This window comes from Musca domestica, unplaced genomic scaffold (assembly GCF_030504385.1).
Source record: "Musca domestica strain aabys unplaced genomic scaffold, Musca_domestica.polishedcontigs.V.1.1 13, whole genome shotgun sequence".
Taxonomy (NCBI): domain Eukaryota; kingdom Metazoa; phylum Arthropoda; class Insecta; order Diptera; family Muscidae; genus Musca; species Musca domestica.
Genome location: NW_026712172.1, coordinates 16,365,876 through 16,377,962, shown reverse-complemented (window position 1 = coordinate 16,377,962; position 12,087 = coordinate 16,365,876). Strand labels below are relative to the sequence as shown.

At 34.4% G+C, this 12,087-nt stretch overlaps 1 protein-coding gene and 1 long non-coding RNA gene across 2 annotated transcripts; both read right to left on the bottom strand.

Moving 5' to 3' along the window:
* Window positions 1-366: 366 nt before the first annotated feature.
* On the bottom strand, window positions 367-2,690 carry LOC101894501 (uncharacterized). Its single transcript, XR_009341530.1, has 3 exons — window positions 2,589-2,690; window positions 2,359-2,520; window positions 367-890 (listed from the first exon to the last, which is right to left on the bottom strand). It is a non-coding gene; the product is annotated as an uncharacterized LOC101894501 (long non-coding RNA).
* A 3,024-nt stretch (window positions 2,691-5,714) lies between these two features.
* LOC109612960 (putative gustatory receptor 98b) lies at window positions 5,715-6,913 on the bottom strand. Its single transcript, XM_020037478.2, has 3 exons — window positions 6,795-6,913; window positions 6,572-6,730; window positions 5,715-5,884 (listed from the first exon to the last, which is right to left on the bottom strand). Exons 1-3 carry the CDS (start codon window positions 6,849-6,851, stop codon window positions 5,765-5,767), a joined length of 336 nt encoding a protein of 111 aa, XP_019893037.2. The 5' UTR covers window positions 6,852-6,913; the 3' UTR covers window positions 5,715-5,764.
* Window positions 6,914-12,087: the final 5,174 nt, after the last annotated feature.

Genomic DNA, 12,087 nt, shown 5'->3' with positions numbered 1-12,087 from the left:
CATAGGAGGGAAGGTCCAAAATCGAACTAATTCAAACTAAAACACCAATTTCCGCTTCGAAGAACCCAGCCGATGACATATGACTCATAATTTTTGCTATCACACACTTGCATATGAATATCTTCCCTTTATCTTTTAACGTAAATTTTACTGAATTTATGTTGCCATATTTTATATTGATAATATGGTAATAACAGCAAATTGTATTTACATAAAAAACGGATAACCTTAATCGTCTATTTTATATTGAAGAACTGAATTATAGATTTATTTCATGAAATTAATTACAAATTCGCATTTTGTTTATTATTTTTAAACTAAAATGAAGATGCCTTTGTGAAAAAAATGCAGTGAATAGCAGTTACTTTTAAAAAAAAGCTTGCCATATCTCTTTACTTTACTTTTCCTTAGAGGATAACAAAAGTGAAACTTTAAAGGTCTAAGTACATAAGAAGCTTAAAGTCATGGCTAGGCATATTTTGTGACATTTCATAAAGGGATTACAGAGCCGCACTAAAATCCTGCCGTTGTATTCCATTATAATTTGACATTAATATGCCAAGCCATGACTTCAATCTTTTTATGTGCTTGCATCTTAAAGGAATTATATAAGAACGGGCCATAGTCTAAATGTAAACTTATACAAGGTAATCTCATGTTTACATATGATATACAACTTTTTCATAAGATTTCATTGACATCATCCAACTTTCAAAATGCCCAGCTTTAACGTCTTCGTTCCTTCAGATATTCTTTATGCCAGCTATTTAAACTCGAAATCAGTTCCACTTTCCAAATAATTTTTGTGTAGCATATAGAGCACCCAAACTGACATCTTCCATTTTGAATTGTATTAAAATAACAATAAAAGCGAATACAATGAGAACCATCTGGAAAATAATAAAGAAGCACATCCATTACCAAAGAATGTTTAAGGGGTGAGGGTACATAAGCAGCTTGACATCATGGCTAGGTATTTTAATGTCAAATTCATGGTAGAAGAATTAAGGTAGATGCATCAATGCTTGGTAAAATTGATATGTCAAAATTTTTAAAATATTTTTTCAAAAATAAGTAGATTTAGATAAATTTTTGTATATGACACCAATAGGGGGTTGTTATGATATGTGCTTTTCGACAATTTTTACAAATTTCAATAGTTTTTATTAAAATTTTTCAATTTCACAATTAGTTTGATAGTTTGTTGTCCCAGCAACTGTGTCGATGTGACTACCTGTGTTCTTCTACCATGGTAAAATTATAGGGAACAACGGTGGCAGGATTTGTGTGCTTCTCTGGTATCTCTCTAAAATTTTTACAAATTTCAATAAAGGTGCGAGTACATAAAAGCTTGAAGTCATGGCTAGGCATATAAATGTCAAATTATAATAGAAAATGACTGCAAGATTTTAATGCGGCTCAGTAATCCCTTTATGAAATGTCACAAAATATGCCTAGTCAAGCTTCTTATGTACTTACACCTTAAATTTTCTATGGTAGAAGAATACAGGTAGAGGCATCAATGCTTGTGAACATTGATATGTCAAAAAGTTTTAAATGTCTTTTCAAATATAAGTAGATTTTTATGTTTTTTCTTATACGACGCCATTCGGAGGTTATTATAATACGCTTTTTTCAACAATTTTTACAAATATAAATAATTTTTCTTTCAACATTTTCAATTCCAAATGTGGTTTGACAGTTCATTGTCCCAGCAGCTGTGTCGATGCGACTACCTCCTGTGTTCCTCTACCATGATCAAATTATAGGGAACAACGACGGCAGGATTTGAGTGCGACTCTGTCATCCCTTTATGACATGTCCATGGCAGAAGAATACAGGTAGATGCATCAACGCTTGGGAGCATTGATATGTCAAAAAAATTTAAATGTTTTTTCAAATATAAGTAGATTTTTATATACTTTCTTATATTACGTCATTCGGAGGCTATTATAATTCGCGTTTTTCAACAATTTTTACAAATTTAAATAGTTTTTCATTCAACATTTTCAATTCCAAAATTGGTTTGACATTTCATTGTCCAATCAGCTGTGTCGACGCGTCTACCTATATTCTTCTACCATGGACATTTCACAAAATATGCCATGCGAAGACTTCAAGCTGTTTATGTACTCTCGCTTTTACTCGACACTTAAGGGTGAAAGTACATAAAGAGATTTTCTGGCTGGCATAAGTCACCGGCTGGCTTTTTCGTAGATGAACAAAGGAGTTTTAGGTTGACTTAGTTCGATTTTGGCCCTAGGCTTTTTTGTTTATTTTCGAAGAAACCAGTCGATGACTTAAGCTACACAGATAAGCGCTTTATGTATTCCCACCTTAACATTTGACATGCTTTACCTTTCCAAAGTTTTTAAAATCAATATCCAAAAAACTATTGCACGTGAATTTCAAATTTTGATGTAGTAATTGTAAAGAAAATTCTCTTACGCGGATTCTGAGTTGTTTAGGCTGATGTAGCGTTAATTTAAAATTATTTAGCAAATCGGCAATGGAACGATACTGAAATTTATAGAAGAGAATAATATTATTATTACCAAGTGGTTTTTAGTATATGATTTTCTATTTACCCTTCCGATACATTTTTCAGCAAAATAACACATCAAGAATATATTCAGAAGCAATATAAGTATGTATGAATAACGAACTGCAATGAGATGAAGGTTTTCAGATTTAAAATTGCAATGAATATTGTCACCTCTCAAGATAGACGAATAAAGGTAGATGCATCAACGCTTGGGAACATTAATATGTCAAAATTTTTTATATGTTTTTTTTTTTTTTTTCAAATATTTGTAGATTTTTATTTTTTTCTTATACCATGCCAGTCGGAGGTTGCTATAATATGCATTTTTCAACAATTTTTACAAATTTGAATAGTTTTAATTCAAAAATGTTCAATTCCAAAATTGGTTTGACAGTTCATTGTCCCATCACCTGTGTCGATGCGTCTGCCTGTATTCTTCTACCATGATGCCACCTCTGTAGGCTTACATGCTTGAGTTGTATACTTGGGTTCATAAATTACACGCAAATAGGCCCAGTTTACCGTGTAGACAATACATAGGCCATTGTGTATGAATAGCAGAAATATGGTAGCAGCAAAATAACCATCGACTTTTTCCACCAAAAACCAAAGTTTATTCAAGTTTTGTTGGGATTTTATTAAATTTTGAACAATAATGCCACATAGTTCCAAATCATGGGCCATATATCTATTTACCAGCGCCATTTGTGATTGTAGATTTTCCAAAGATTCATGAATTTCATGGATTATATCATAAATAATTTGTAGATATAACATATATTCAACCGATTTCACTTGTAAGGCGGTGAGAAAAAATGAATTGAAAATCTTTCCCAAAGTTGGCATATCACTAGCTATTGTCTCATAACTCAGATATGTAATGGAGGAAATCAGAAAAAATGTCCACATTCCAGAATTCCACAAGAGTTTCCATTTCAGAGACAAAGAGTTGCGTGTTTTCAAAGTTCTGGAGCAAATTTCATTTTCCAATTCCTGCAGCAACTTAAAAATTTCCCCAAGTTGTCGATTTCCAAATAAAGTTTTTATTTCAATGCAGGTCATCAAGAGCACAATCGAACCATGATGCAGATAGCTTATGATTTCAGTAATATTATCCAATTTATGACGTTCTACTGCCCCCTCGACAATGCAATTATGAGTATGTACAGTAAATAAAGCCAAGCCAAAGAGAATTCCGCAATAAATGGCATAGATTAGGTGAAATAATTTCCTTTTGATTAAACTCAAATTGCCATAGTACATATTGGGCGGCAAATTAATCCCAAATATAACAAATATCCACTGATATAATTTTATTAAATTTATATATTTCGTTGTAGAGTTCCGCGTATGATTTTCCATACTCCACATTGTTCTAAGGATCCATTGAAATGTGGTGCAGTATTTGTTAAAGTCTGGTTAAGATATTTGAAGGTGATAAAACTTGTGACAAATTAGATTTAATTAATATTGACATCGTGGCGTATACATAGTGACAACAGTCATACGCTCACATATTCTGTGGGTGACTAAAAGTACGTTTACACGGGTGGATCTCAAATGATAATTGCAATGTTTACATGTTTCCACAGCGTTTAAATTGCTAAAGACTTTTTTAGACGAAATGTTTATTGACGTCGTGGCATGGTAGAAGAATGCAGATAGTCGCATAGACACAGCTGCTGGGACAATGAACTGTCAAACCGATTTTGAAATTGAAAATGTTGAATGAAAAATTATTAAAATTTGTAAAAATTCCTGAAAAATCATATTATAACAACCTCTGATTTGCGTCGTATAAAAAAATAAAAACCCACTTATTTTTCATAAAACATTTTAAAAATTTTGACATATCAATGTTCTCAGGCGTTGATGCATCTACCTATATTCTTCTATCATGCGTCGTGGCGTATACATAGTGACATGGTAGAAAAATATAGGTAGTCGCATCGACACAGCTGCTGGGACAATGAGCTGTCAAAGCAATTTTGGAATTGAAAATGTTGAATGAGAAATTATTTAAATTTGTAAAAATTGTGGAAAACGCGAATTATAATTACCTCCGAATGTCGTCGTATAAGAAAACATATAAAAATCTACTTAAATTTTAAAGAACATTTAAATACGTATTTTGACATATCAATGTTCCCAAGCGCTGATGCATCTTCCTGTATTCTTCTGCCATGGTCAAAATCAGTCTCTTGTGTGTCGTCTGATTCTAATTCAGGAGAATTGTTTCAACATAAATATTTTGCCATAATTGAAAATGGAAACGAAAAGGTGAGTAAAGATAATAAATACAATTATAATATGTCAATAACAAATAAAATAAATAAAATAAATTATTTCTTCAATTCCAGCACGAAAAATCATCTACTAAACAGCTGCGGGCACTAGTTGATTATATGGAGTAGAATACTGAGTTCGGCAGAGGAGTGCCAATATTTGGAAGCAGCAGGCTCCTCCACATCATCCATAAAATATAGGGCATCAAAAATATTCATATTTTTATTTTTTTAAGCACAAATAAATTGAACACAATGTCTGGGAAACTCTGAATGTTATTTTGCTTGTTTGTTTACAACTGAACTGTCAGTTCAGCAGAGCCAGCTTACGTATGGTTGTATTTTTTAGAGCTTTTTCGCGTTTAAATCTGTCATTTTGGGCTTTTTTTTGTTAATTTTTTGGAAGGTATATTTAGCAACACTGAAGGTGGAAATACATAAAGCGCTTATCTGTCTGGCTTAAGTCATCGTCAGGCTTTTTCGGAAATGAACAAAGGAGCCTAGGGCCAAAATCGAACTAAGTCAACCTAAAACTCCTACGAAGAAGCCAGCCGATGACTTAAGCCAGCCAAATATCTGCTTTATATATTTCTACCCTGAGTCACGTAAGGTTTTGCGAAACAACGAACGAATGTTAGTGGAACGCATTCTGATACGAAAATGAGTGACTAGCTTTCGTCCGCACAAATTTTCTTTCGATATCGTGGAACAGGCTGTAAATTTGCGGTAAAAAGTCATGCATAAAGTATTACAATCTTCTAGAAAATACAATATAATCACAATGTAACCAAAGGAACTAAAATAACATATGCAAGTGTGTGATAGCAAGAATTATGAGTCACGTGTAAAATTATAATTTTGACATACACACGAATTATTATAAAAATATTTATTATTTCTATTAAGTCATATCGTACAATTTGCTTTGTGCCAATCATAGCTTCAATTTACTGATTCCAAATATTTTTCGGGTCGCAATTATGGCACCGGCTGTACCGTTTGTCATTTTGAATTGTATCAATATAATCATAAAAGATGTCACTGCCAAAATCATCTGAAAGAACAGGAAAATAAGGTTTTGATAATGGATAGAATAAAGGTGAGAATACAGAAAATGGTTTTTTTTTTGACTGGCTTAAGTCAACGGTTGGCTTCTTTGTAGAGGAACAAAGCAAAGACCTAAAATGGTAAAGACTGGACAAAATGCACTTTGAGCAAATGATTTGTGTCTACAATAAATAAAGTAATAACTTATGACAGAGGTATGTTAATATAAAGACAACAATTACAGAAGCTGTCATCCGCTTCTGTATAAATAATAAAAAATAAAAGGTGAACAATCCAAAAATATGGTTTCAAAATTCTATTCGATACACTTTTCCAAAAATATGCATATTGCCTTAGCGATTCAAATCAGTTAATATAGGTGATATCACAACAACAGATGTATTTTCACAGGGTTGCCATATTTTGATTGTGTTTTGTCCCATTTTTACACTTCTATGTCTTTGAAAAAAGGAGTTTTAGGTTGACTTAGTTCGATTTTAGCCCTACGCTCTTTTGTTTATTTCCAAAGAAACCAGGCGATGACTTAGCCAAACAATCGTTTTATGTATTCCATGGTAAAATTAAGAAGTTAAAGTCATTTCAAAGTAGGAATTTATGTAATTTATCTTGTCAAATGTCACTACATAGGATTTAGCAAATGAGTCTACCTCTATTGTTTTGCCATGATACTTACCTTGCCCAAAGTCTTCAAATCGATATCCAAAAAATCACTGCAACTAAATTTCAGTTTCTGATGCATCAATTGTAGCGAATACTCCCTCAGCCGAAACATAACCTCAACATCGTGAAATTTTAATTTGAAATTATATAATAAAGTTGACATATGGTTGTACTGCAAGATAGAAATTAATTAAAATCTTTAATAATTAAAAGATAAAAAATCAGCTGATACATACCTTGTCCATACATTTTTCGGTGAAATAACAAATGTGAAATAAATTCATAAGTAACATGACAATGTAGACAAAGCGAACTGTGAAAAATGTAAAAAGTGTTTATGCATGTTTCAAATTTATAATAACAAATCATAATATGGAAGGTCGATACAACTCTGTCAACATAATGATAGATTTGCGATGAATGTGACAGGTCATGACACAATCAGAATATAAATTAACTTCTCAAGAACCGGGAAAATATAGTTTATAAGGAGGGAACACATAAAGCGCTTATTTGGCTGGCTTAAGTCATCAGCTGGCTTCTTCGTAGAGGATTCGATTTTGGTCCTAGGCTACTTTTTAATTCCTGAAAAAAGCCAACCGATGACTTAAGCCAGCCAAAAAAAGTGTTTTATATATTCTCACCTTAAGATATTGTTATAATTTAAAAAAAATGTTAAAATATGATCGCACAGGGTTACCTTCTTAATTCTACCATGTATTAAAGACAACTTAAGACTCTATCAGACGAAATACTTTTTACATATAGATAGGGTGAGATAAAAAAACTGCAACCAACTTCAGACTGCTGTCATTTCTAAGCCACTCTTTCGACAGCTGTTAAAATTATTCCAATGACAGCTCATTATATTGTTTACAAGCGCACAAAAACATTTTGGAGAGAATTTCGCAGGAAAAAAGTTATTCGTGATGGAATTCAAGCGTGATAGTGTGATTTCTTTATATTTTGCTTGAAAACCAAACCACAAGTGGCTATCGTAAGAGCACTCCAGCATTTAAATGTGAAAAAATCTTTTGTGTCTCGTAACATCGCTCGTTACCCGTAGCCCGACGTCAAGGAAGTGGACGGAAGAAAACAGCAACATCAGCAGAAATGATTCGAAAAGTAAAGAAGCGACTTCATCGAAACCCGCGTAGCAGTGGCCGAAAAATAGCTCGTGAGCTGAACATATCGCAAATATTCCATTCGGAAAATATTGAAAAATGAGCTTGGGGTAAAATCATTGAAATTCCAAAAAGTGCAAGAACTTACACCGCAACAGAAAAAAAAATAGACTCAAAAGGGCTAAAGAGTTGCTTCGCTTGATCGACAGTGGTGATGAATTGCCGAATTTTGGTTTCTCCGATGAGAAAACATTCGTTGTCCAGCAGTTTGTAAACAAAGGTCAGCTGAAAATGTGCAAATGTAAATGGCCACCCGAACTCAAACGCCGGCCATGGTGATGGTGTGGGCCGCCATAACAGCCGATGGTCGCTCTTCGCTCGTATTAATCGACTGTGGCATCAGAATAAATGCCGAATATTATCGCGAAAATATTCTGGAGGGTGTTTTAAAGCCTTAGGCATGCAAGCATTTTGGACCTTGGACATTGGACATTCTAACAAGGCTCAGCACCATCGCACTCAGCACGCGCCAGCCCAAGAACGGTTACAAAATGAGCTTCCTCGCTTCATTTCCAGCGCACAATGGCCACCAAAATCTCCGGATACCAATCCGTTGGACTATTGTGTCTGGAGTATTTTGGAAAGCAAGGTTGGCACTAAAAAATACCAAAGTGTCGATCACCTTAAGCAAGCGCTTCACTGGGAATGGGTCAAAATACGGCAGAGCAACATTGGGACAGCGTGTGACGGTTTCATTGGCCGTCTGAAGGCCATAATTCGTGCCAAAGGTGACCAATTCGAAGAAATCTAAACTTATTCTAAAATTTGACGCTATTTCCGACATCTTTTGCTTTCATTCAATAAAATTAAAAATAAAGAAATTACAACTTATGGCGTTTGACTTTTTTGGAGTTCTTTTATCTCACCCTGTATATGTAATGTCAAACACAGAACATAGAAGTTCCAATACATCAGTAAAGTATATACGTACTTTTCCGATCACAGCGAGCCCTATTTTAATGGGAAAAATATAATTTAATCTAAAGAGTTGTTCCTTTATTAAGTGAAAATATATAAAACTAAATTTGCGGTGATGATAAAACCGTCTCTTGTCGTTTTATATTCGGCTAATATTATGGTAGAAGGATACATGCAATCATGGTGGAGGTATATAAAATAAGTCAATTTTGTATATGTTTTCCTATACGACCCAATCGAAGGTGTTTATGATATGCATTTGAGAACAATTTTTACAAAATTCAATAGTTTTTCATTAAAAATTTCAATTCCAAAATTGGTTTGACAGTTTGCTGTTGTTGATTTGCACACTAGTTTAGCAGTGTGTACCTCACTTTAGTTTTGTGAAAAATTTGGTATATTTTATAAATAAAAGAATTCATCAGCTATTTTTCATCATTTGGCAATTGCTGCATTGACCTTCCATCTATGTAAACACAACGACTTGGGGTGAGAATACATAAAACGCTTTTTTGACTGACTTAAGTCATTGGCTGACTTTTTCGGAAAAGAACAAAGGAGCTTAGGGCCAAAATCGAACTAAGTCAACCTAAAACTCCTTTTTTCCTTTACGAAGAAGCCAGCCGATTACGTAATTGACGGCGTTAAAAGTGATCATCCATTGGTAGAAGAAAGAGGTAGACGCGTCGACACAGCTGCTGGGACAATGAATTGTCAAACCAACTTTGGTTGTGAAAATGTTAAATTAAAAATTATTTAAATTTGTAAAAATTGCTGAAAAACGCGAATTATGATAGCCTCCGAATGACGTCGTATAAAAAAACATATAAAAATATTTATATTTGAAAAAATATTAGTAAAAAAAGGGTATTATGTTATTTCACCTTTAAGCTGGGAGTACATAAAGGGATTATCTGGCTGGCTTCTTCGGAATTGAAGAAAGGAGCCTAGGGTCAAAATCGATCTAAGTCAACCTAAAACTCCTTTGTTCACCTACAAAGAAGCCAGCCAAATATGCGCTTTATGTATTTCCACCTTTCAAACTTACAAATTTGATTGGTGTCATCACTCTCAAATAAACTCCGAACATAAGACCAGTTCACAGTGAACAATATTGCCACACCATTTTGATAGAACATCAAGCCAAGTGGCAAGGCGAAGTAACGATTGATTTTATGCACCAAGAGCCATAATTGACGCAATAACTGTTGATTTCTTAATAACTGATGGCTCACTAGATGTGGCAAATCTCCATGTACAGGTCGGGGAAAATCTTCCACATTACATTTGATTCCTTCCAAGGAGTTGTAAAGATGCTCCATTATGTCATTAATAATTTGCACATAAACTCCGTATTCTACAAATTTCAATTGAATGGCCACAACGAAGAGAGATATTATAATTTTAAAACTTAAAGGCATAAGACTGCCACCGGTCAAGAAATAGGTTAAATAGAGGAAATTTCCCGAGACAAAAATTAACCAAATTCCCGATATTCGAAATAACTTCCATTTAAGATAAACGCGCGTTTTTGCGACTTCATTCATTGACATTAACTCGTTTTCCATTTCTTGAATGTCCCTTAAAATTTCCCTGAGACGATTTCGTTGCCAAAACATTGAAGCTTCCATTGTTCCATAGGCAAAGATTAGGCCCGTGTTATGGCCATAACTAAGTAATTCCGTAATACAATCCAGTCGGTTCATCATGGTAAATGTATGAGCCAAGGTGTTATGTAGGCAATTTGCAAATATTGCAACGGCGAAAAGCAGTATGGCATAGAAGCCATAGAATGCCATAAATAGCTGCCTTTGAAATCCTTGAAAATCTTGCCGATATAGAATCGGTGGTAAATTTGAACCAAATATACAAAAAATCCATTGATAGAATTTTAATAGTTTTAAATATTCTCGATTCCGGAATTTATTCATTTTTTTAGTTTTCCGTTAAAGTGAAGAGGATAAGTTGCGACTAAGAACTGTATTCTAATGTTGCACTAACTCCGCAGCGGAGATTGTCAAATGAGATATGAATTTATAAGAAATGACTTTTATGCATCATTAATGAGTATTGGTCACTTTAAGGTATACAGAGAGGGAGAACAAGTAAAAAAGCAATAAGTTCAGTCGGGCCGAACTTTGAATAGCCTCTATCATTTGCAACGCATTTGGAAATTTTCAAAATTAAAAAAATAAAATCCCTTAAATGTTCTCTTTAAATCTTAAAAATACCGAATATAGCCATTATATTGAGGTCTATACGGAGACGTGGACCTGCATAGGCAACTTTTTTCACAGGCAATTACAATACTCAAATACGAAACATGGGAAAAAATTCGGTAAATAATGTAGCTAAAATCATCAAAATACAGAATATGGGGAGGTATCGTTATACCAGGGCTTTACGAAGACCTGGACCTGCATAGATAATTTTCTGCCACAGGCTGTAGTACCGATTGGGAACGTCCAATACGAAATTTGAAACAACTTCGGTGAATAATGTCTCTAAAATCATCAAAATACCGAATATCGGGAGGTGAAAAAACTGGGTGAGATGAAACAATTGCAACCAACTTCAGACTGCTGTCATTTCTAAGCCACTCGTCTGACAGCTGTTAAAATTATTTCAGCGACAGCTCATTATATTGTTTACAAGCGTTCAAAAGCATTTTGGTGAGAATTTTCCAGAAAAAAAGTTACACGTGATGAAATTCAAGCGGGATAGTGTGATTTCTTTATATTTGGCTGGAAAACCACAAGTGGCTATCGTTAGAGCACTCCAGCATTTAAATGTGAATAAGTCTTTTGTGTCTCGTACCATCGCTCGTAAGCGTGATACTGGTAGCGTAGTCCGACGTCAAGGAAGTGGAGGGAAGAAAACAGCAAAATTAGCAGAAATGCAGCAGTTCGAAAAGTAAAGAAGCGACTTGAACGAAACCCGCGTCGCAGTGGCCGAAAAATGGCTCGTGAGCTGAATATATCGCAATATTTCATTTGGCAAATATTGAAAAATTGGGCTCTGGGTAAAGCCATTGAAATTCCAAAAAAGTGCAAGAACTTACACCGCAACAGAAAGAAAATAGACTCAAAAGAGCTAAAATGTTGCTTTGCTTGGCCGAAAGTGGTGAACTACCGAATTTGGTGGTTTTCTCCGATGAGAAAACATTTGTTGTCCAGCAGTTTGTAAACAAACAAAATGATTGTGTTTACTTGCCAAAGAGGTCAGCTGAAAATGTGCACCTTCGGTTGGTCACCAGAACTTAAGCGCCGGCCATGGTGATGGTGTGGGCCGCCATAACAGCCGATGGTCGCTCTCTGCTCGTATTAATCGATCGTGGGATTAGAATAAATGCCGAATATTATGGCGAAAATATTTTGAAGGTTGTATGAAAGCCTTGGGCACGCAAACATTTTTCATTGGACGTTTG